At 45.3% G+C, this 25953-nt stretch overlaps 1 protein-coding gene and 1 long non-coding RNA gene across 9 annotated transcripts in view; both read right to left on the reverse strand.

Moving 5' to 3' along the window:
- The window catches only part of akap6 (A kinase (PRKA) anchor protein 6), a 170321-nt gene that overhangs the window by 110571 nt on the left and 33797 nt on the right, over positions 1-25953 (reverse strand). For 6 of the 8 annotated variants that reach the window (XM_037071519.1, XM_037071515.1, XM_037071518.1 and 3 more), the window contains 8 exons: positions 20324-20433; positions 19995-20136; positions 19211-19852; positions 18761-19108; positions 18413-18556; positions 18210-18326; positions 17855-18118; positions 7673-7795 (listed from right to left, as the gene is read on the reverse strand). In XM_037071519.1, coding sequence (XP_036927414.1) covers positions 7673-7795; positions 17855-18118; positions 18210-18326; positions 18413-18556; positions 18761-19108; positions 19211-19852; positions 19995-20136; positions 20324-20433 — 1890 coding nt within the window. Of the gene's footprint in view, positions 1-7672; positions 7796-17854; positions 18119-18209; positions 18327-18412; positions 18557-18760; positions 19109-19210; positions 19853-19994; positions 20137-20323; positions 20434-22265; positions 22323-25953 lie in introns of those variants that run through there. The other 2 variants (XM_037071522.1, XM_037071521.1) reach the window with 2 other exon arrangements.
- LOC119004534 overlaps positions 25344-25953 on the reverse strand; it is a 2038-nt gene continuing 1428 nt past the window's right edge. Inside the window, exon 2 of the long non-coding RNA XR_005070246.1 lies at positions 25344-25953. This exon is cut by the window's right edge and continues 651 nt beyond it. This is a non-coding gene — a long non-coding RNA (uncharacterized LOC119004534).

The following is a 25953-nucleotide window of genomic DNA, read 5'->3' on the forward strand; positions in this document are numbered from 1 at the left end:
GCGTCAGCTGTGTGGACTCGGACCGAGACGCTCCTCCGTCTGCGGTGAGGGATAGACGGGCGACGGCATCAGTCAACACGCGACAAGGTCAGACCTCCACACCACCAATATTTATGGAGCAGGATACACAGAGTGGAGACGGATGGGACGACACACACACACACACACACACACACACACACACACACACACACACTGAGCGGGAAACAGCCGAACATTTCAAAAATGTGATCGTTATCAGGAAATGGTGCACAAACAGTGGATATATTGATTATTTTCTCTGTTTAATTCTCATGTTCTCTTGAATGTTTAGATTAATCAGGTGAAAAATGTTGATGTGATGCTTTTAGTGACTCACAGGTGAGATCAAGGTCATTTAATCAGATGAAGAAATGTTATAATCTTAAAGAAGTTTATCAATTTCAGGTGAAGAGAAGAAGAGAAACTCCCATGAAATAAATTGGAAGTTGCCTAAATTGATCGCAGTGGGAAATCAAACCTTCAACCCTGGCAGCGTCACTGCCTTGCTCCACCCGACCACACCTCTCCTCCACCAGGTTTAACTGCTGCGAGCAGATACCGTCCCCCTTTTTACATACTACATTTCACAGATAAACAATAAAATATCGCTCTGAAAGTCAAACACATGGGCTATATCTCTTCACCACGCGGCCAAAAACACATTCATACATCAATATTATCCAAATAAAACATGACTGTCTGCGTTCTGCGATCATTACCGCCCCCGCAAACGTCGTAAATTACTTCAAATCTCACGGCTGATTGAGTAATTTTACAGACTCGGCGGCCACTCTGCCCCACATAATTTCCCAGATAAGCTGGTGAAAAACCTCACAGCTAATAAACATAAAGTACATTTATCAGCGCTACAGAAAACACAGCGTGACTGTCTGCGTCTCAGGGATACGGCCGGCCGATGTTAGGAATGAATTAGGTTGTGCAGATTAGCCGGGCTATCGGAGGAGCGATCGTATTTCAGCGCCTTATTCCACCAGCGATTCGCCGCCGTTTCCTGCGTTTAATATATGGAGAGCATAGAATCGATAAGAGTAGAACAGCCAGCCATCAATCACACGATGATAAGGCATGCAGAGCTGCTTTTATGTACGTCAGACAGCAGCCGGTAATAAGAGGCTGTGTGTATGTATTTATGTGTCTGCGAGGGAGGGAAGGAAATCCAGACAGTCGGTGTGTGTGTGTGTGTGTGACGGATAGAAGACTGTGTGTGTGTGTGTGTTAATGCTTTCACTAACGAGCGGAGGAATCTACTCTGAGAAGTAATGGAGTACAAGAAAAACCAAAAACAAAGAGCCGTCAGCTGAGAGTGAAGAAAGAAATTAACGTCCTCATCAGGAGAACAGTTTATATTTATTTCAAGTGTGAACGCAGCTTATTGTGTTTGTTCTCAGCAGCGACCTCTACTGGTTGTCCTTATTATTACGGCAGCAAAGGAGGAAGTCGGGTGAAGAAGAATAAAGGAATTAAATGTCCACTTAGAGGAGGATGTTCAATGAGGTCCCATCAAGAAAGAAAGCAAAAGTCAACGGAGTTTCTCTATCTTACTAACATCGTTAAGCTACGTCACGTAGATAAACTAACTCATGTTAACTACATAATGTCACAAGTAACATAGTTGTTTCAACCATAGAAAGTAATTTTCTTGACCAAACTGTAATCGCACGATGAAGGTCTGATGTGTCGCTGGTACGTTGCAACAGTTTTGGAAGCGTTGATATTATTTTATTTTGGGAGTTACGGGCGATCAACACTATTGAGTCGCTGAGTCGTTAACAGTCTCAGAGGTCCGTTATCCATCAGGAGGTAAAACTGCATCTCTAAACGTAACGTGAGGCACCTCAAAGCTGTCACGATAATCAACATCCAAATCCAAGAAGACATTCGTTGCATGAGGAGTCAACAGTCCTGCGGACATTTTTTACCTCTGCATCGATTTTAAAAAGTTCTTTGGATTTGAACTGTCGACCATCGAACGTGGAGACATGCGTCCACGTTGAGCGTGAGGCTGTGACGCTTGTCAGGTTGATTTTTGAGACCATGGCTGATTACAAAGATTACAAGTTAATAACGACCACGTTTGGGGAAAGTCTGACACACGAAGCTTCAAATCCTCCAGTCACACACACACTGCGGTGGGTTAGCCTCGTCAACAGGTGACTAACCATCACTAGTCCTGAGAGATGCAGGTGGAGGTGGTGATTTCTCAGCAGCTGTGGCCTCAAACGTTATAACTCCCTGCTCTGATTAACACACACACACACACACACACACACACACACACACAGTGGGGCTGAGAGACGAGCTGCTTCAAAGCCTGAGTGATCAGATTACCTGTTAGCATTAGCATATTAGCCCGGAGCGCGGGGTAGGACGGGCCTCAGAAGCCTACCTAATATCATTTAGCTTTTTAGCATTAGCATATTAGCGAGGAGCGCTAAGAGGTGTGCGCCGCTGATACCGAGATGACATTGAGGTTTGACATTGAGATCGTGTGTTGGGGGGCTGCACACACACACACACACACACACACACACACACACACACACACACACACACACACACACACACAGTCAGGTTGATGAGACATGATCTGATCAAAGAGTCTTTGTAATAATGATGATCAAATTGTCTCCATTCAGACCGAACCAAGTGAAACTATGGGCTGTATTCCCCCGAGGTGTGTGTGTGTGTGTGTGTGTGTGTGTGTGTGTGTTCTCTCTCTCCTCTATTTTCCTACAGCCTTTATATTAAGCAATAAAATGTGACTCTCTCTTTCCCTCCGTCTCCGTTTCATCCCTCACTCCCCCTGTTCCATCTCTCACCTGGCTCTCCTCTCCTCCCCTGTCATCCCTCAACTGGCTTCCACATAATCTCCTCTCGTCTCTCTCTCTCCTCTCGTCTCTCTCTCTCTCTCTTTCTGATCCGTCCTTCTTGTTTTCCAGCCTCTCTTCCCTCATCCACCATTTCTCCCATTTTCTCTTTTTTCTTCCTTCCCCCATCAGCATGAGGCTGAATTTACAAAAGCGTCTTCTTCATGTTTTGGTGGTTTTCATGCTTTCACCTGAGACCTGCAGTCAGTTCAGTTTAGAAGACAATCACAGCACAGAGGAGCTGTACGTCTGTTTATCCTGTCAGATCATAAAACACTGATTTCATTGAGTTTCTGTTCACAGTGGCACCAGGTATCATCGATTAGAGGAAGTCCCTACGAAACTCCTTCAGCAGGTAGGAAAGTGGAAATTTAGGATTAGCAGAAGCTAACGTTAGCAGTGGCTGCACCTCACTGACATCTGATCGACCCTCCGTCAAACTACCTACAAGACTTTAACTGTGATATGTTGTTATTATTTCTGTAACACTACTGAGACTCAACACAGCATCAGACCGTATGATTCCTCTCTGATAACTGTGATTAATCAATTAGTTGTTTGGTCCATAATTAGTCAACAGGACGACATCCTCAAATGTTTACTTTATAAGATCTTCAGTTTACTATCACACAGGACACATTCAGAACGCTGACGTCAAAACAATACTTTAACGGATCAATCGTTTATCAAAATAGTTGGCGACTTGGTAATATGAAAGTTGACGACCGATCGATAAATTGACAAATCGCTGCAGCTCCAGTTGAGTTCTGACGCGTCTGAACCGAACCGACCTGAAGCTCGACTGCGTCTGTTTTCACGAATGATCTGCATTTTTTTTTCCCAGATTCAGTCAGTTAGTGTCAAAGTAAATAGAGAGTCTCTCTCTCTCTCTGTCTCTCTCTCTCTCTGTCTCTCTCTGTCTCTCTCTCTCTCTCTCTCTCTCCTCATGTTGCCACCAATAATGTGTTGCTGCTGGTAATGGGATTCAAAGGCCTGGATCGCCCATCAGACCCAATCAATAGGCCTTTCATTGGCCGCCATCTCTCACCGCCTTACAAAGAGCAGCCTGTGTGTGTGTGTGTGTGTGTGTGTGTGTGTGTGTGTGTGTGTGTGTGTTTGCGTCCTCTCGCCTCACTGATCTCCCCGGGGTTCCGGAAAGACCTGTGCTTATTCGCTCCACGCGCCCTAAAACACACATATAGACACACACACACACACACACACACACACACAGGAATATATACACACACGCCAGCTGGACCAAATATTCAACTGGGACAGCAGCTTCACTCCACCCACTGCTGCCCTGGAGCTGTGTGTGTGTGTGTGTTTGTGTGTGTGTTAGAGAAAGTAATATAGAGAGAGAGAGTGTGTGTGTGTGTGTGTGTGTGTTTGTGTGTGTGTGTGTGTGTGTGAAAGGCAACGAAAGAGAAACAGAAAAAAAACAAAAGCGAAGACAGACGAGAAGAGGAAGAATAAAAACGGCAGAACAACTCCTGAAACGACTCTGCGTCATCAGAAGCTTGATTACAGAACACGTCTGTTCTGTTTGTGTCTGGGCCCGGTTCATCTTCTGTGACATAAAGATCCATTGTTGTCTATTAAAAACACATCAGTGATCCGCACTGTGGCGCCGGCTGACATGATCCCTGAAACCCTTGATCAGAACCACACTGGATATCTGTCTGAAGATGCAACGATTAGTCAACAAAAAAAGCTTTTTTCTACCGCTGGTCAGAAGAAAACGAACAAACTGAAAACTCAACTCGTACTAATAATTCATAGATTAAACAGATTATGTGGAAATTAAGATAATCTGAAGTTGCAGACCTGATCTGGATCAAGACATCTGACCGTATGGAGCCGTATGAAGAAGGATTATCTCAGTTCTGGACTCTAATTGGATCTCAACAAACATGATGCATCTCATGCAGAAGGAATTCAATTAGCATCAATGACTCGTTCTTCTATCAAAGTGATATTTTAACATGACATCGTTACTTTTACTTAAAGAGCAGCTCAGCCCGAACACTTCTGACGGCCCTCTACAGGATGAAACCGCCATCACACTGAGGTTCCTGTCACATTTGTAAGAGTGAAACTGGGGAATATTTTCAAAGGACATGTCGGAACGATTTCCAACAAAACTGGATGTTCATGAGGAGGAAGTCGCTGCATCTCCAACCGTGTTAGGAGGGAGACAAACCCTTCTAACGGGTGGTGGTGGTGGTTGGAAGGAGCTGGAGGCCACATGAAGGTGTCGTACTTTACCCTGCCAACCCTTTTTCTGAATTACCAGTCGAGGCACTTCAGCCAAACCTCCGGGGTTTAGTTACTCTTTAAGTATAAGTTGTGGGTACCAGAGGAAACAGAGTGGTCTTGGATAAATACTGGAAAAGTCAACAGTGACTAGAAGCACAGACTGTTTCTCAACTCAGAGCTTCAACTCTTTGACTTCAGTGTCTTCGAGGAAACAGACGAGTAAGATTTGAACCCAGTTTGTCAGAAACAGAGAAGAAACAGCAGAAAGACATGAAACTGTTGGATGGATTCAGAGACGGACAAAGAGACGAGCGAGGGAACCTGTCTGTCTGCACTAATCAACAAAACACACACAATTACACACCCAAACACACACTAATAACTACAAAGTGCAAGTGTGACTATCGACAGCAGCACACACACACACACACACACACACACAGAGTCAGTTAGCTAACACGCTATCAACAGTGTAGCAGTTCAAAGTCCTATTAGCGATGCTTTTTCATCCTCCTTTGCTTTATTTAACGAGACGCGCCAATTAAGAGCCGGGAATTCTAATTGAAGCTAACCGCCGCTAACGTTAGCACTGCTGGCAACCACAACAAAGTCGACACGTGTAAACAAACCCAAAACAAACACACACACACACACACACACAGCAGAAATAAATATCCTGATAAGACAACTGTGTGTGTGTTTGTTAGTGTGTGTGTGTGCGTGTGTGTGTGTGTGTGTGTGTGTGTGTGTGTGTGTGCGTGAAGCTGTTCTGCAGGGACAGATATGGAGATGCTGATTTGGAAATCTGTCTAGGAACATGCAAATGTATGCAAATAGCACCTCTGGGTTTGTGTGTGTGAGCGTGTGTGTCTGTGTGTGCATGTGTGTGCGCATGTGTGTGTGTCTGTGTGTGTGTGTGCAGCTACAACACATGCCTACTGTTGTGCATATATGTTTGCATTTGTACGCTTATATGCAAATACAATCCGTCTGTTTGTCTTTGTGTGTGTGTGTGTGTGTACGTGCATGTGTGTGTGTGCGTACAAACTCAACGTTGTGCATGACTTGGTTGTTACAGTGACATGTGATGTGTGTGTTCATGTCTCATTTCCTTGTACTCTTGAATGCATTTTTGATGAGTGTTGCACCGTGTGTGTGTGTGTGTGTGAAGCCCATATGTTTGCCATAAAGCATGTGAGTAATTGGTAAAGTGCTTCTCATGTGTGTGTGTGTGTGTGTGTGTGTGTGTGTGTGTGTGTGTGTTACGTACGGTGATGCGGCGCTCTGATCTATAGGCGCCGGCTTGTTTCAGAGGATGTTCGTGTGAATTAAAAAAAATGCGAGGAGAGTCATTTGATTCTTTTCTTCCTGTTTAGCCAAACAAACACGTGAAGTTAGAGAGATGAAAAAGAAGCGAAGGGCAGATGGTGAGGAACAAAAGAATAAAAGAGAGAGAGAAACAGAAGCTCAGTGTTGTTCTCTAACACCGTCGCTCGGTGGGTTCAGGATGGACGACCTCCTCCTTCTGTTAGCTGCTTCAGCTGTGTGTTTATGCTCATATCTAAAATAAAAACTGCGCTCCTACATCTGTACTTCAACACAGAGTTTCCTGTAGTGGCAGGAAGTGAATCAGCTGACTGAAGACGAGCTGACGGACACAAAACTGTCACTCAACCGTCTCACATTTCCTCCATGAGCTTTTCTTTTCTTCAGCCGATACGACAACCGATAATCAGCTGATCCTCATGGCCGATACAGATAAAATAGCCGATAATAGAAACCAACAGTTTTATGCTTTTTTGTGCACAGCTGAGTGTCAGAGATTAAAGATGGTTTATTTGTGTCCTCGTGTCTACGTTTCGCGGCTCTACACAGCCGCAGCAGCTCGCCGTTACGAGCGCGACATCAGCGTGTTTGTTGTTCTTCTTCTTCTCTGTTTTTATTGGCTGCTCACCATTCCACCACCTGCTGTGATGGTAGGTGGTGGAATGTCATTTCCATCGTGCATCCCGACACGAACGAAAAATCTGACATCAGGATTTTTTACTCCGGCATACGACATGCGTCCATCAGAGGGCGGCTCAGAGATCAGAACAAACATGGTGATGCTGGAGGATTTTGTGATAATGTGCTAATATTTAAAAATGTTCTACTTGTGCAAAAACAACAACCATAGATGAGGATCAGCTAGAAAACACAGGTTCTTGAAGTCGAGGTATCGGTATCGAAATCTTTTAAGCGATGTCTAGCCGCAGATTGTTTGTTCGTCTGCATACTTTTTAACGTTTTCATCTCGACAGCCGCTCTGCTCCTGCACGCTCGCTGCTGCTGGGATGGTTAACGAGGACGAGATGCATTTTGCTCGTGTCTGTGCAACATGAAATGTCTGGACAGATGTGAAGACCTCCAGGAGGGTCCTCACCGCGGGAGAACTTGGTCTTCAGGTTAAGGTTTAGACCTTGGTATCCTCACAGGACCTGAGTGTGTGTGTGTGTTCTCACCAGGTGTGTGTCCAGGTACACCCTCAGGCTGTCCAGCTCCTGTCTGGGCTGCGTCCAGTTTTCGGTGCTGTCCAGAGCCTCCTGCAGCCACGAGATGAACCCGTCCAACTGCTGCACGAAGCACTGCGGACGAGAGACATAGAGACAGAGAGAGAGAGAGAGCTTTTATAGAAACAGTAATATTAACATGAATCAACACGGCGGTCCAGACTGGACTCACATCAAAACACCACAGAGGACGGAGAGAGCGAGAGGAAAATAACAAAAGAAGAGTCACAAACGTTCAAACATCAAACCAAGGTGAGGAAGAAATCCAACAGGTAACGGCATGAAATAGGGCGAGAGAGAGAAAGCAACAGATTGGAAAGAGGACAAGAGGATGAAACAGAGGAGAGGAAAGAGGAGAGGAGGGAGCGGCTGGACGGTGTTTCAGAGCCGAGTCCAGATGAATTAATTCAAGGACAGAAAGAGAACAAAAACGAGACCCGCAGGACCAAAACAGGTAAACACACATTAGGATAAATACAGAGCGAGAGGAGGGAACAGAGAAAAGGTAGAGAGAGGCAGAGATACAGCCGGGAACATAAAGAGACGACGAACCAGAGGGATGAACACAGAAGAGAGACGAGAGACTCAACGTAAAGAAAACTTTTTAAAAAGGAAAGAAACACAGCTACCTAAAGACAAAAATACAATATGATGAGGATTAAACGACAGATGTAAAGGAGGAGAGATGGAAACTAAAACAAGAGAGAGAGAACATTAAGTAAAAGAGACAAAATGAACAACAGGAAAATAGGATTGAGAGATAAAAAAAGAGAAAGATTCAGAAAGAGATGTCTGTAAAAAATGACAGCAGAGAGTTGAACATGTGGATGGACAGAGAAGAAGAAGAAGAGAAAGAGGAAGAGGAAGAGCAACAGAGGGAGAGAAGAAGAAGCTCGTCGGCTGGTGGAAAGCTACTGCCATCTACTGGCTGAGAGGAGCGTTAATGGTGACGGAGGAACACCTCCACCTGAAACTGACTCAGAGATAAACCTAAAATCAGAGCGACACATGAGCTGATTCATCACGGCTTCCTGTTGGAGGATCAGACGGATCCACGTGATACAGAATCTGACCCGGTATCGATTTCTCCCTTCAGGTCAGGAGAGAGAAGAGAGGAGTTTAAAGCTTCAGTCATGAAGGAGAGACAGAGGTGAAGAAGAAGAAGAAGAAGAAGAAGAAGAAGAAGAAGAAGAAGAAGAAGAAGAAGAAGAAAAGGACGAGATGAAGCAATGATCAGAAACAGAGAAGCTTTAAACAAAAGAGACGATAAACATTAAAGATTAGAGACGTTATCACAGCGACGATCCGACTGTGACTCCATCCAGCATCCAGTTCTGTCTTTCATGGCCCGGTTTCAAGGTCCGATACGAGACACAGCACGAGTACAAGAAGGTTTAGACTGACGAAGGTGGATTTTTAAGGGTCGCCATCGTTACACACAGCAGATTTAAATTAAACAATACTGTCGGTTGTGTTGAAGAATCTAAAGAAACAAGTCGTAGTGTCGTGTTTCTAGACTTCATACCAACCGTAGATACGAGAACTGACAAGAAGATGAACAAGAATCTTAAGAACGTGTCAACAAATTTCAAAATGCTGAACAGGAGAAGAGAAAAGGAAGGAGAAAAAGAAGAAGAAGAGGAAGAAGAAGAGGAGGCGAAACATGTTGAATAAGAGAAGAAGAACCTTTTTTTTTTTTATGAACCTTTAAATAAAAACCAGGTTGAGATGTATCCTCTCCTGTATCTCCAGCAGTCAGTTGTGTCTGTCTGCAGCTTCCTCTGAGAGAAGCTTCCACCGTCAGAACCACACAGAGGTCAGCGTGGAGCCGAGGCCCGAACGAGACGATCCGGCTCCGCAGAGCAGCACAAAGAGACGCGGCGAGCGAGAAACACGAGCGTCATTTACATAAAAAAAGTGAAGACGAACGAGGCGACGTGAGCTCCAGAATTCATTCTCTGCAGTCAGACCTCAAACATCCCGTCTGAATAACAAGTGTAACTGTGACTGCAGATCATCAGCGAGACGCTTCTAATATTTTATACATCCGCCGCCGTTGTTTTCGTATCTATCACTGAGAGCTATCTCCAAAACTAATGGTGGAGTGAAGGAGGCCGCGGCGAGGAGCTAAATCTGATGGAAATTACTTTACCACATGTGTGCATCCATGCTTACACCTCGCCTACAAATCGCTGGATCCAATCTGTGTGTGTGTGCCTGTAATGATCAGGTGTGTGTGTGTGTGTGCGTGTGTGTGTGTGTGTATGTGTGCACCGTATAGACGTCGATAGCGTCGCCATGTGTGTGAGATACAAACCTTGAACGATTGAGCGGCAGTATGTTAATCACAACCGTGAACCTTAAAAAAAATAAATATAAAAAAAAACATCGATACGATGCCGTCCATCTCTCAGACGCTTGTTATGAAGGAGAGATGGAAATCAAAAGTATTGATGAGAGGAGAGGAAGAGAGGAAGAGAAAGAGAGGGAGTGCAGGAGGAAAGGAAAGGAAAGGAAAGAGGAGGAGGAAGAGGACGAGTGGGGGAGCATAGGAGGAAGAGGAAAGGAAAGAGGAAGAGTGGGAGTGTAGGAAGAAACGGAAGAGAAAGGAAAAGGGGGAAAGATTGAGCATAGGAGGAAGAGGAAGAGAAAAGGAAAGGAAAGGGGGCAAGGAAGAGGAAGAGTGGTGAAGCATAGGAGGAAGAGGAAAGGAAAGAAAAGAAAAGAAGGAAAAGAAGAGGAAGAGTGGGAAAAGATGGCGCGTAGGAGGAAGCGGAAAGGAAAGAGGAAGAGTGGGAGTGTAGAGGAAAGAAGAAGACAAAGAGAGAGAGAGCCCAGGAAGAAGAGGAAGAGAAAAGGAAAAGAAAGGGGGAGAGGAAGAGGAAGAGTAGTGGGGCGTAGGAGGAATAGGAAGAGGAAGGAAAGGAAAGGAAAGGAAAGGAAGAGGAAGAGGAAGAGTGGGAAAAGATGGAGCATAGGAGGAAGAGGAAAGAACATGAGAAAAGAGAAACATGGTGAATTAAAGTACAAGAAGAAAAAAGCAAGAAGAACAGAAACGTGGTGAATTAGAGAAGAAGAAGAAGAAGAAGAAGAAGAAGAAGAAGAAGAAGAAGAAGAAGAAGAAGAAGAAGAAGAAGAAGAAGAAGAAGAAGAAGAAGCGGAGGAAGAGGAAGAGGAGGAGGAAGAGGATGCAGGCGTGGACAGCAGCGGAGGGAGTGGCGTTGGTTTGGATATCGACCAGCATGCACTGGGCTGCTTACGGCTGCTTTGATGTCTCTAAACCAGTGAGGCTCCTGAGGGGCAGAACGGCCTGCTGGGAGCTGAGACGCCTGATCTGATCCTCTGCCGCCTGGATAACTGCTCTGATATCTGCTTCATCTCTTCCTCCTGTGGCTCAGCTCTCCACCGCCGGATAATTACCGTTCAGCTGACGGCGCTTTCTGAAGGACGACGCTGATGGATTCAGACTCGAACTCCCGACAGACCGCGTTCGGCTCCGATGATTAATACGTTACAGGCAATAGGTCGGATTCTTTAACGCGCCCAGAGCCCGAGACAAACAGACCGTACGACCGAAGAGACTCTGTTCAGATTTATAGAGTCTTGATCTTCATATCGAAGGCTTTTAACTGAAAAGGGAAAAGAAACGACGGCACATAAGAACCAAACTTTACACAAAGCATCCTGCTCGTGATTATCAGCCGATCACGAACGCATCTTATACTGCTTGTATGTCCTAAAACCTCCAGGATGATAACGATGAGGTTTAAAACAGCAGAATGTAAATGTGAAGCAGCAGAGCGGAGGAAGATGCCTGTTATTATAAATATTACATTAAAAAAGACCTCACATATTCCTTCACACGGGAGAGAAACAGCCGCGCTAACATAGTTATTATGCTAACATTCGGCTGCGAGCGCGCTGCAGGCTGACAGGTTCTGTTGGTTCTGGATGATTGAGGCTCCAGTTCAACAACAGTTCAGCACCTGGTGAAGGTAACGACCAGGGAGAAAATTTAAAACCATCCATTTTCGGTTGCAGAGCGGCACAAACATTTTTTTGGGGGGGGGGATTGAGGTGAGACAGCTAATTTTCCACAGCGGGTTAAGTTATTAGTGTGACGACGTGAACGTGTCACGCTGAGAATTTAACACTGCTGGACCGAAATTAAAGAACTGGAGGGGACGAGAGTTTGATTAGAAATTCATTAAAATCAGTTTTTTTTAATAGAAAACATGGAAACGAAACCTGAGCCGCTGAGTTTTGGGTTAAAATCTGGACGCGAAAGGACTGCAGCCGCTCGCCAGCGTCTCAGACACGTTTATATTTCATGATTTCATTTTTCTTTTATTTATTTATTATTTTCAAACTCAACTTTCTGTCGGTGAACATTTGAAGTGCCAAGAGGAAGAAGAAGAAGAAGACGAAGAAGGAGAAGAAGAAGAAGAAGAAGATAAGTCCGTCCGTCACACCTGAACACACCTGACTGAGCCCCTGAGGTCGACCCCTCCACGACCAGCTGTCTGTTGCCGTGGGGATAAACTCATCTTCACCGGTAATCAAATCAAATGTAATCAAACACACACGCAGCCTCTGATTTCACTCTCCTGATTGTATTTTCTGTGCATCATGTGACAGAAAGTCAAAATCTATGTTCTGCTGTCGACAGGTTTCAGCGTCCTGAGTCTTTAAACTTCAACAAAAACCCTTCAAACATTTTACAGTGCACGAAAACATCAACCTGCAGCTGAAAACTAAATAAAACTAAAATATGAAAGATGAAGCCGGCGATCTTTGAAACATCACCTAATCTGTCGTCTAACGTTGACGAGCTCGTGATCCGACGCTTCCTCACAACCTCGTTAAAGCTTTTTGTTGTTGTGATTGAGAAACAGCAGCAGCAGGAAATTACAAACCCACTGTGAGTTTAACTACACCGTTCAAATGTGGCAAACCAAAGTTTCTACACCTGAAAACGTGGAGCTGGAATTTAACTTGAAGAGCTCAGAGAGAGTTCCAGTCTTTTTCTCATGAAAAAAAGTCATTTTATGGATCAGTTAATAACAGTTTCAATACATAAATATTGTATTTGTATTGCCTGATAAAACCTTTATTGATAAACATGTTGATGCTTTATTTAACAAAGCGATGTTGGGATACTCGTTGATACTCTCGCTAGTCGTCACCTGGAATACGAGTCAGTTTAATATATATATTTAAATTATATTCTGTCACACAGGACTTTGCAATTAAATGTCACAACAATCTGCTGCTAATGTTCACAACGTTGGTGCAAGATTTGTTTTTGTATTTGCTAGACGATGATGAAAATGCTCTTGTGTTGTTGAATATTGTTTTATTCAGTTGTTCTCATGTTTTGAAGGTTAATGTGAGATATTGATAACGTACGGTACAAAGTTCCAACATGTCAGCAGCATCTAAAATGTTTTTCACTTGAAGACTTTAATATTAAAGTTTTTTCCAACATCTGCAACGTGTTTCAGACGATGCTGAAGCTTTAATTTGAGCTGTTTTCCGACTGTTTTCTTACTTTTAACATAAACCAGACTTTCATTTTATACGAGTGTCATTTTTTTAATCCTCTCGGCTGTCAGCAGAAACAAGAGTTCACAGACTTTGTCCATGAAAATCACTTAAAATCTGCAGACGGATTCTGTCAGCGTCACTTTTCTCCTCAACCTGTTTATCTATAGAACCAGAGAGGAAGAGAACTCCCTCCTCCTCCTCCTCTCTCTTATTTTCCTATCCCCTTTGCTGTCGGTGGGCGTCCCTGCCTCCCCGCCGGGCCAATCAGACAAGTGTTGATCTGAGTCTGTTGTCTGTCTGTCTCCCACTGCTCTCAGATAGGCCGGCGTGCCGCAGCGCCGCCGAACACACAGACACCTCACACTGAGGACGCCGCCGCCGGCCCAGACAGCACATACAATGTGATCACATGACGCGTAGGACACTTATCTGACTGATGGACTGTTTCTCCGTCTGCCTCTTTAGTTTTTTGTTTTGTTTTGTTTTGCAGGAAATCTCGCTGCGCTTCAGGAGTCGCGTCCCACACAGCGCAATTAAGAAGGCTGGTGCGTATGTATATTTCCAGCTCGACTCTCGTAAACTTTTTCAGGATGAGCACGACGTGGATGCAGATGATGTGAGCGACGTTACAAAAATGATGAGGAGGAGGTCGAGGTCGAGACAACAGCGTCCAGACGGTCAAAAGGGGGAGAAGAAGAAGAAGAAGAAGAGGTCTGGGATAGAATATTTATGTCCAGCAAAGACAGCGAAGAGAAGGAAGTAAAGTTCGAACGAGGGGAAAGTTCAAACAAGAAATACTTTAATTACATTCACAAGCAAAGTAGAGAAGTTCGACTCGTCTGTGTTGAACTTAACGAGCCCTGACGAGTCAGCTGAGCCTCGAGTGACGTCACGCTCGTTTAGAGACGACAGACGCAGACAGACTCGTCTCTGATTGGCTCCCGGTGCAACAGGAGTTCAACAGTGAAACGTGTCGTCCGTCAGTGATATTAACGAGTTAAATATTGATATTGTGTTAATAAAACAGCGCAGACTTCTGGTTTTATTCATCGTTTCATCGGGTTTTACTTCTCGCTCTGGGAAGATAAAGAAGATTTAAACAGCCCAAACTGAAAGTTATCGGTCGGCTACGGGACGAAAACAAACATTAATTATTGATTAAAAGAATAAACGACGAGCCTTTCTGGCTCTGGTTCTGTTTTGAACGCTCAGCAGTAAACTGGGACCAGAACTGACTCACAGAACAATGAAAAAAAAACTGTACTTTTATGTTACCAACCAAACAAACAGCTAAATCCAGTTCAAGCTTTGTTTCCCCCAGCAGAAAACACAGCGGTCCGGTCCGACCCGTCCTGATCTCTCTCCTCACATACGAGATTCTATTATATTCTGCTCGGTTCCTCTTCACTTAGATCACCTCCAACAAACAAACAAACAGAAGCAGGTTCTTCTCCCCCGAGGAGAGACACTTCCTGCTCCATCCTGCTCTGATCCAGGATCTGATTCACAGTGTCCTGCTCCCCGGCCTGGTTCTGTGGGGTTCTGTGTTCGGCAGAGAGTCTCAGCGGAGCAGCAGAATGTCGTCCTCCACACTGAAACTCTCTTTCTCCTCTCTTCACTTCCTCAATTAGGCGGCTCATCCATCGCCATGATTACATGCTGCTAATTAAGCAGCTAATCAGCTAATTACCCAGGAGCAGAGAGGAACGACGAGTGAGTGTGTGTGTGTGTGTGTGTGTGTGTGTGTGTGTGTGTGTGTGTGTGTGTGTGTGTGTGTGTGTGTGTGTGTGTGTGTGTGTGTGTGCGTGTGGTTAACACAAGGTGACATGTGAGACGCAGCCGAGCGTCTTCGCAGCTCCAACATGTTTCATTTCACAGATTTCCGAGGTGTTAGTTGACGCCGGTTTATAAATGTGAGTTCATTTCTGTGATTCTTATGAAATAAAGAAATTAAAGACGCGTTTCTCCGCCTCAGATTGTTCCGTACACATCGATCTGCATCCGTTCTCACCAACACCAGACTCAGTACTTTATATTTCGGGGCTGTTCTGGGTCTCACATGAACCGGCTTCTCTTTTTCTTTTCTGTTAGACGTGAACACAGAAGAGAAACACCGAGTGCCAGAGGGGGTTTGAATGATTCAGGGGAAGCAGCGCAGGGCCCTGAACGTGCCGGGGATTACAGATACTTATTGTGTCTGAGGCGTTCAGGGGCACGCCGTGAGGGCGGGAGCAGATTTTCTACCAGCATTTCACTAATCAGAGACGCTGCTTTTACAGAAGGAAGCAGGAGATTTTAGAGGTTTTACTGCCAGACGTCTCGTCTGATTTTACAGCTGAGGACTATAAATGACTAATTATGATGTGAGGTGACGTGGAGGAGCTCTGCACTGAGACTGACATCCAGCTTTTATTTTGAAGTAGGCGAGTGACAGGAAATGTATACGGATACGGAGAACAACAACGGTCACTCTCAGCGTTTTTTGACAGCAGATCATTCAGAAAAACAGCGAGATTAAGAAAACGGAAAGTCGGAATGCAACGTGAAGACGGTCTGTCAGAAAAGATATCTGCCGGCCTTGACGTCAGAAATATTTTAATTTGAGAAACGCTCCTGGATTCTTATCTTCTCTACTAGTATTTTTATATGAAATACTTTTAATCCAAAGGAAAGAAAGCAGAAAAATTCAGCCCTCTGCTGAGAAAGACACAGAAAAACTCAACACAGCAGATTTTACGCAGTGCCGACGTCTTTCTGGACAAAACAGGAAGTCTTAATTGAAATGTTCTTGAGATTTTCCTCAGTCTTCATACGCTCAACTTCTGTCTTCATCTCTCGACTGACTCATCAGATTTGACAAAGCGAAGCAGAGAGACGGTTAAAACGGGGACAAGATGGTGAAAAGTTTCGATGTCACCACAACTAAATCCTTCCCGCTGGTTTAAAAACGAGCCTCATCGAAACCCACAAATTCCTGCGAAGATCCCGAAGATCAGAAACATCCTCCACGTGGACGTCTGTTTTGTCCGACCGCCTTAAAAAGGGATCAAAATATTTCCACAGGGCCAGCGAGCGGCGGACAGCTCTGACATTTAATCAGTGAAATCATCGTCAATTCTGAATATTAATGTGGACCGTCTGATTTGAATTCGGGGACTATGGAGGACAGTTGGATGAGGAGGGGGATCAAACTCGCGACCTTCCGGGTCACTGATCCGCAGATCCAAGGACGCCCCCCCACACGACCGGGCCTTTAATTCACAGATTGATCCTGGCTGATAATCTTTTTACAGCGCTGTGATTCCGCCTGAGAGCTCCTGACCCGGCTGACTCCAGATAAGACAGACGTCCTGAACTTCATTGATCCCCGAGGGGACGCTGGGACGCGACGGCAGCAAAGTAAAATGTTGCCGGGAGAGTAAAAGGTGCTCGGAATTAGAATATTAAGGCGATAAAAGAGGGGGAGTGAAATAAACGTGAATAAAATAAAACAATAAAAAATATTAGGGGGAGGCGGCGGAGCTTCTTTATAGCGCTAATTAAACGAGCAGCCACGAGGAGAACGAATCCCCAGAGCTATTGACATTTCACCATATTCAATATGACAGATATGACTGATTAGTTCACCGGGCAGCCTCATCAATAATCCGCCTGCCAATCAAACGTGACCTTTAGAAGTGAGGTGATGAATTAACGGGTCCACGGGACGATCCGATACCAGCCGCTCCAATCCATCAAGACGGCTGCAGCGAACGGGAGGAGAAGGGTCGGTGTGTTGTGGTGATTTGGGTTTCGACTTGTTGTCGTTTGTCAGACGGTTCTGCTGCAGGAACGTGAAAAGGCCCGGTCGTCCAGTTACTGAGTTTCAAGTGACATAATGCAACTTCTGACGGCCATATTGGCGTTTGTAGGCAGACACGCTGGACGCTGGGCTCCAACATTATTAACAAGTAAAGAAAGTCCAACAATAATCAATATTTAGCAGCAAATAACGATTATTTTCAGTGTCTGTGAATGTTTATTAGTTGTTTTGTGTATAAAATGTCAGAAAATGATAAAAAAAAAAAAAAGTTTCCAAAACGATGACAACCTCAAACTCAGTTAACATACCTCTCACCTCTCAGCTGATTATCAGAATAGGCTGTGATTACTTTTGTAGTTACCGATCAATACAGTCCTTCCATCCCACTACATCTGGGAGGATTCAGATTATTCCAGGTTTCATGTAACTAATCAGAAAGTGATGACGGTGAGACAGCAGATGCAGCTGAATCAGAACCAAAGCTGCACATTTATTTTTATACAATCGGGCCAAAAAATAAAGATTCTGATCATCAGTCAGAGGCTGATAATTGATCTTTCCTGAGTAGAAAGTCTGGTACTCGAATCGCAGGCGATGATTTCTCTTAACGATGACACACATAACGTGTCGTACATTTCTGAGGACTTGTTGTTTGTTCTGGAGACCCGACTTAAGTTAAGAACACAGAAAGTTATGAAATGAAATTAACCCTCAGGAAAAACACGACAGAGAGAAAGAGAGACATTAAAACTCAGACGGACGGACGTGTAGAAAGAAACACAAACCTCCATCTTCTTCCAGACGTCAGGGTCTCTGTCCTGACTCTGAACGTCCTCCAGCAGCTGCTGCACCAGCGACGCGCCTCCTTGTCCGTCCACCAGGGGCGCCGTCAGCTGCGGGCGGCGGACCTCCGCTGACCTCCGACCCTCCTCGTCTTCGGACTGCAGGTCGCTTAAAGGACCGGACTCGATGCTTCCGTCCAGCGAGGACGGAGCAATGTCGCTGGAGGAGGACGGGCTGAAGCGGCTGAGGTTTCGTCTGTAGGGAAGCTGAGTGGAGAGAAAACGTCACGGGAATCAAATCTGGATCGACAAAATGTTTCGAGTCAAACACATGAAGAGATAAAATAAGATGTCGTACCAGAGAAGGGACGTCGTCTCCACTCTCTCCAACGTCCCAGTCGGTGTTGAGCTCCGTCAGGTCCCAGTCGTCCACATCCTGCAGAGCCTCCTGGGTCGAGTCACCGCTGCCGGGTCTCTGCAGCAAGAAGTTCAAACAGAACATTTAGTGGTCGACTTCTTGTTTCTTCATCTTTATATTTACACACCAGCTATGTAACTGACCAGCGGGACGGACTGAGCCAGACTCTCCAGTTTCATAGCGAGCATCTCCGTCTTACGGAGCTGAGCGGGCAGGGCCAGGAACTCTTCGGACCCGTACCAGTGCTCCTTGTCCGGGCTGGCTTTTGATGACACCTGGGCTCCCTGCTGGAGGAGAGGAGGACGTAAACATTTCATGTTTGACTATCTGATTTTAAATGCACTATGAACTTAAGTTATGTTACCAGAATTTTCAACCTTGATGCAGAACACGATTTAGAAACCGATACTCGATTCTTCTCAGTTTCATGTTTGTGTGTCTCTGTCTCACATTAAGCGATCCTTCACACTCTCCTCCTCATCTAAACTCACCTTCTGCCCCTGGCGCTTCACGATCCAGACCGCCGTCTTGCCGCGAGGCGGTCGGGGGTCTGACTCCTCTCCGGACGCCTCCAAGTCTGAGGAGAGGAACTGCTCCCTCATGGGGGAGGGCAACGAGGAGTCAGACTCCCCCTCGCTGTGTGCATGTGTCTCCCTCTGCGTCCTCTCGATTTGTTTGGATATTTCACCCTGAGACGGCGGCTCCTGGAGAGGTGGGGGGGCGTTGGTGGTCGGTCTGGCCCCAGATGAGCTCCTCTGGTCGGTCGGCGGCCTCTTGACGCTCCCCTGTGGACGTCTGGAGCTCACGTGGTTTCTCTGGAGGTTGCGTCCGTTCATGACCTGAAGTTAAAGAAGACAGAAATACAATAAAGACACAACATGGGAAAAGACGCTTGTCTCTGCTGAAGCTTCCTCTACATGAAAGTAAAAAAGGGGACGAACCTGCAGACTCTCATAGGACTGTGAGACATTTTCTGGATAAACAGAGTCCAGCTCCAACCAGAACTTGGAGCGGTCTGGAGGATCCATGAGTGAGGGGGTGCTCCGACTGAGCTCGGCCTGGTGCTGGAGCCCCGAGACCAGGCTCACTGTCCCCTGACCTCCCCTGGAGTCGTCCAGCCCGGTTCCTCCGTCTGAGAACAGAGCGGCTCTCTTGGGAAGTGACGGCTGAGTGGGCGACACCTCGGTGCTGTGACTCACACCCTGCAGGGGGCGCTTTGCACTCTCACTGTGGTTGGGAACGCCACATTGCATTGTGGGTAATATAGAAGGAGAATGGTTGTGGTTGGTTGAGTCAGCGGGCTCGGTGAGTTCAGGTAAGCTGTTGTGGAGTTTGTGGTTGGAGATCCAGGATCCTTCGCTCTCCTCTGCCTCCGGTTCGAGATTCGAGGCTTGGGTTTGCTCCAGGTCCCGGGAGGGCTCCTCGCTGTCGGGCTCAGCGACCCGGGCCTCGGGCTCGTCACCGGGGCTGTAGTCACTCAACTCAAAGGCGGTGATGCCACAGTCTAAAGAGAAGTAGTCCTGGCTGCAGCGGATGGTCAGCTGACCGCAGTCGTCCACCTCCGTCAGAGCGTCCAGGCGAGTCTGGAGACGAAGAAATGATCAGTTTAACTTCTGATGAACGTTTGAAGTCAAAATAAAACTGAGGTAACAAAACAACACCTGTCAAAAAGTCGCTTTTATTGTGTGTTTTATGCATCAACGTGTTTGTCAGTGCGTGTCGTACCTGGTGCTGGTCCTCGGTGAACGCCTGCAGGATGTCGGTCTGCCGGGTGAAGTTTCCGTTGGAGTCCTGCAGGCCCTGCAGCAGACGCTCCTTCAGAACCAGAACTGAGACTCTGAGCTGGTGCCACAACAGCTGCACCGTCCTGAAACACACCAGACACGACAACATGCAGTTACTTACTGATAATAATAATACATCGATAGATTCACAGATTGTATTACTTTTGATTTGATGAGAAACAGTTTGAGGTTTCTTTAAAGCTTCAGAAATAATCCACAGATTACGTCTAGAGCTTGAAGCACGTCTAATGTCGTCTTGTGAGAACTCACCTGATGTCGACGATGATGTTGACGGAGTAGGACAGGAGCTTCAGGGAGAACTCTGTCTCCAGCAGGGCGTGAATCTGCTCCACATGGTCAGAGATGTCCTCACAGATGTCCTGAAACCACAAAATCACAAAAAGATCAACTAAAAATGACAGAACAACGTCTCGGACTCGACCTGGTCAGAGCTCAAACCGTCTGTGTGAGAGTATAAATGTACGAGGGGCAGCAGAGGACAAAAACATCATGCAGCTGCAGGAAAAAGCAGAAGTGATGAAGATCTGCGACGTCACACTTCCAGTTTTAAACGTGAGTCAGATTCATGTGGGATCAGTTCCAGCTTCATGTGTCAGAACACAGAGGACAAGTCCTGTCAGTCAGCCGGGGATCAACACCGTCTCCACTACAGATTTAGTTGTTACTGCACTAAACTGAGATGTTATAAAACCACACAGACAGACAGGCAGACAGACAGGCAGACAGACAGACAGACAGACAGAGGGACTCCAGCAGGAAACCACTGAGCAAAAATATCTTTAATAGTGATGCCAGAAGTTTTTTGTTACTCCTGCGAGACAACATCACTGTTTACATCCACTGTATGACACAATAATGGCATCAAAAAATCAGGAAAAGAAAATATGATAGAATGCTTGTGATTCTTTTAACATTAGGAGATCTTTAGGAGAAGATTTGATGAAAAGAGCAGCAGGAGGTTCAACAAGCTGATGACAAACAACGTAATAAATGTGATATTTCTGTTTTTTTCACATATTTACGTTCATCAGATCTGTGGAGTGACGAGGAGTCGGAGCAGAAACACCTGCAGCATCACGCCACTTGATAAAAGTTGTTTCCATCTCCCGTTATGTGTTTTAACACAAAATGAAAGCTGAATTTTGCCGTTTCATCAGCTGTTTATAACACGATACTTCAAAATAAACATAAAAAGTATGAAAGCTGTCTCATTAAAGGAATAGTTAAACCTTTGAGGCTTATTAAGTTACTGTTAGCTGAGCTGAGGTCATTTTTTTGCTAAGCTAACGACATCCTGACTCTGGTTACAGAAATACATAAATATATTCTATAAATTGTTTAAAGGTCCCATATCATAAAAAAAAAAAAACATGTTTTCTCTGGTCTCTACATATATAAGCTGGTCCTTCCTGAGCCTGCCAACTCCCTGAATGATGAAAACCAGTGATTCCTGCAGCCCCACTGGTAACACGGAGCTCCGACAGGCTGGTCAGAATCTGCTCCTGTTCTTATGTAACTACAGGAGTCATTATCATAGTCCGACCTCCTCTGAGCGGTGACAGGAGATATCTGAGAGGAGGCTTCATCCCCGAGGTGAAGTTCAATGTGTCCAGCAGTGTATAAACCAACATCAGTGTCTATATTCTGTCCCAGCTACAGAACAACAGAAGAGACAGTGGTTGTGTTTCATATTTTAACAACAACGTGCCGGCTGCGGTCCGTGTTAGCTTGTGTGTGTTTGCTAATCGCTTCACATCAGACTGCTTCAGTAACGAGGGTCAGTACAAAGCTGCTTTGCCTCGACACTGACCCTCGTAAAAGGATCAGTACCAACCATACCGGACCCAGCAAACTGCACCTGAGCAACAGGTAAGTGTCACCGCGGTTTGATAGTATTTATAGTTGCTACGAGTCTGGTGAAGTCAGCTGGAAACTGGCTAACTAGTTAGCTCCGCTTCGGTCCGCTATGTAATGGAGTTTGAAGCGAGTTTATTGTTAATAATATTACGATGGAGCTTTGTTGTCACAGTAAAAAGTCTGGAAACATGCAGACTGGAGACAGAGACGATGCGAACAGTGTCCAAGAGTTTGGAGACAAACACAGCTTTCGCTAGCTGTTAGCCGTTAGCTTCACGCTAGTAACTGTAACAACACATACGAACAAACTAACATTATACAGACACACACTAACCATTCTGAAACGTCCTGCTGCAGCCACAGAGTCTGTACTTCTTCAGCAGCTTCTCCTTCTGGGTCCGGTTCTGGGTCAAACTGGTTCGGTTGAACGAAAAAATCTCCGCGAGCCATAGCGATACATATATACATCCACCGCAAACATTAGCATGCTAACTGCTAACGCAAGGGGCTTCTCCTCCCTGAGAGTGACGTAGCAGGAAGAGCTCTCCAAGTGGGCGGTGACAGACGGAGCTCATTAGCATTTAAAGGTGCAGGCACAGAAACAGACTGCTCTGAATAGAGCTCTGCAGAGTGACTTTTACACTGAAAATAAAAATCATAACCGGATTAAAACTGGACAACAAACAGACTTTAATCACCGTCTGCTGTTGTTTTAAATAAATTCACTCACACAGCGAATGAACTGCACTGATCGAGACTTTAAACCAGGTGACCTTTGCAGAACCAGAGGACCTGGATCTGAACCTCCGGCTGCTCCATGGTGACCTGCCTGACAACACAACACCTCGCGCTCTGCGGCGGCCGGCATGTGAGAATGTAGGTCACACACGCTGCCAGATTGGCTCATGCTAGCTTGGCTACCGGTGTGACCTACTGAGTGCTGGTCCAAAATAGATCCGCCTGTACTGTACAGGGGGGCTGCGGCCCGGCTGGAGCAGCTGCCTGCAGGTGGGTAGAACTTTTACATGTCACCTGTACGAGAGCGGTGTTCAGGACACAGGTGACACACAGAGTCAGACCGAGGTCGCCTGATTGTCGGCACACTCGACTGTGTTCTGGATCTGGATCACTAAATCTGAGCCGGCTCTGACCCGTCTGACAGATTTAGTGAAGCAGTTTCAGGGTGCAGACTTGGACAGATTCAGGCGGAGAGTCAGCAGCACCCGGGCCAGATTGGGCCAGTTTACATCCATCATCAGGAGTCAAGAGAAAAACCAGGCTCGCTTTAATTAGGATGCTGATGCACCAAAATGTTCTGGGCTCTCGTGCAGGTACAGCGGCACCAGCAGCCGCCGACTATAACTGGGCAGAAACCCGAAACCATGAAGCCAAATAACTTCATACAGAAACCGACTGGACTCATCATGTCAGCATGATGTGAGACTCCAGTTAAAGATCTTTGTCACCAGCTCTCTCGTTTCCTGTCACATGCAAAAATGCTCCACAGATCAATATGTTGATGGATTAAATGAATCACTCAGAGTGTTCCCCGTGATTATAAAGCTTAGGTGCATCAGCTGAGTCGATCAGAACAAACTGAGTGACCCAGTCCAGATCCAACAGATGTACAAAGATCCCAGCAGACTTCTGCAAGTTTTTAAGATGTTCTGCTCTTGTTTTTCCAACTTTCTGTCCACCTATATAAAGATAATAACAATCCAAAATGACGTGAAGCTGCATGTTTTTTTATTGACAGTGAAGTCGTCCAACATTTCACTTCAGTCTGCTACAAACCAGAAAACCCAGTTAGCTTTTAGCATCTTTTAGCTCATTATTTTGGTTTTCTGGTGCGTTTGCTGCATGATTCAAATGAATTCAGATAAATTATGGTGGAATTAAATCCTGATCAAACTTACTGATCTAAAAGACGTTGATTCAACGTCTTTGTTGATGTGAAAAAGGTTTTTGTTGTATCTTTCTTGACATCTACAGAACATCCTCTGGTTGAAAATGAAGCTTTTTATGGCTTCGTGCTGCAGCAGCTACAGAGAAGACTCGACATCATGGAGACACCTGGACGTCAGCAGTGAACATCTACAGACGTTGAACTGACGTCTTTTGGGTGTTTTGCATCACTAACAACTACAATGTGAAATTAACAAAAACAAAAGCTGGACAGTAGAAACTCGTTTAACGCCAGCTGATCCTGCATCGTTATCTAATCGAGGCAAATAGTGAAAAAAGTCTCATTTAAAGGTCCAAAAACCAATGAAATAAATTCGATTTTGATCAGCTGATCCAGGAATCTGTCTCGCTGATAGATGTGGTGACCATGTGTCTGTACTTGTGTATCTGTACTTGTGTGTCTGTACTTGTGTATCTGTACTTGTGTGTCTGTGCTTGTGTGTCTGTACTTGTGTGTTTGCGTCCCTGAAGACGTTACTGAGAGTTCATCACTTTGTTATCAGTCGTGAAATCTCGAGTAAAGTGTGAGTTTCCTTCAACGCTTTAATCTCACGAGCAAACTCACTGCCGCATCAAAAACCTCCACCGGGAGATCAAGAGAGAGTCCCGAGAGGAGTTCACGGTTAACACACACACACACACACACACACACACATCACAAAACCTGTAACTAACAGACATACAAACTGGACACACACATTCAAAACTTCAAAACTGGACGTTCACACATATATTCCCAAAACACACACACACACACACACACACACACACACACTCCTTTGACCCATAAGATATGTACTTGAACTCACACTGTATACACACACACACACACACACACACACACACACTCAGTTTCGTCATCAAAGCGCTGTCATGTCGTCCTAAAACAGTGGTGAAAATGTCACCCGCGTCTTTCAGATGCTTCAATAATTCACAAACAGCTTTAATATGCTAATACAGACTCACTCACACACACACACTCACACACACACACACACACACACACACTCAACAGAGGGCCCGTCTGATTGAATTAACACAGAGTCTGTCGCTTCCATCTGAAGTCATTTGTTAGAAGATCTTCAGTCCAGTCAGACCGCTGAGAGCTAATGAGACCCTGCTGCTGCCGCTGAGTGTGTGTGTGTGTGTGTGTGTGTGTGTGTGTGTGTGTGTGTGTGTGTGTGTGTGTGTGTGTGTGTGTGTGTGTGTGCACATCGGGGTGCAACTGTACATTTTTCTGAAGGACGTTTTCGGACCCGCTGACCTGATTATTTTCAGACATGTTGCCGCAACACGTCCAGCAGAAACAGATGATCAGAATTTATCCATAAACTGATTGATTAGACTCAATAATACACACTGCTGCTAATATAGCACATTTATTTTGGGTGGATTAATGTGATACGGTGAGAACAGTCAGACGCTCGTGTTTTCGTGTCACCAGCAGTAAAATAAATTTGTTCATTCCACATTTCCAAGAAAAAATATATTCTTTCAAATGTTTCAAATTAGTTTTGGGGGAAATAAGATCCACCTGAAATGATTTCCTCATGTAAAATGTCACATTTTTAACACTTTGAGGACGTTATCACGTTGGGACACGACAGGAAGGATGCAGCAGCATGTTAACATCAAACTTTCGATCTGTATTCGACCCCAGAAATGATTTAAAAATGTAACAATAGAACAGAAGACTTATAAAATCATCAGTTTGTGTGTTTCTGGTTCTTGAGTTTAGGTTTGGCGTCGCTGAAAGCTGCAGAGCATCTTCAACAAATCAACGTGTTCTTCACAGATGTGTTAAAAAGTCAGATTTATATTTGAGATTTTGCAGATTTGATATTTGGACGTACAGCTACAGCTTCATTAGGTCGCTGCTGAGTTGTAACTGTACGTGTGAAGCGAGCAGATAAACAGCTCACGTATCAAACCATCTCTGAACGACCGGCCGTGAACGCAGCAGCCCTCCTCCGATAAAGGCCGAGTTTGGAGTCTCTGTGCAGAAGCCACCACTTTGAAAAAAACATTACAGTAAAGCGTCTTTGTATCGCAGCTGC

The sequence above is a fragment of the Acanthopagrus latus genome, chromosome 16 (assembly GCF_904848185.1).
Source record: "Acanthopagrus latus isolate v.2019 chromosome 16, fAcaLat1.1, whole genome shotgun sequence".
Taxonomy (NCBI): domain Eukaryota; kingdom Metazoa; phylum Chordata; class Actinopteri; order Spariformes; family Sparidae; genus Acanthopagrus; species Acanthopagrus latus.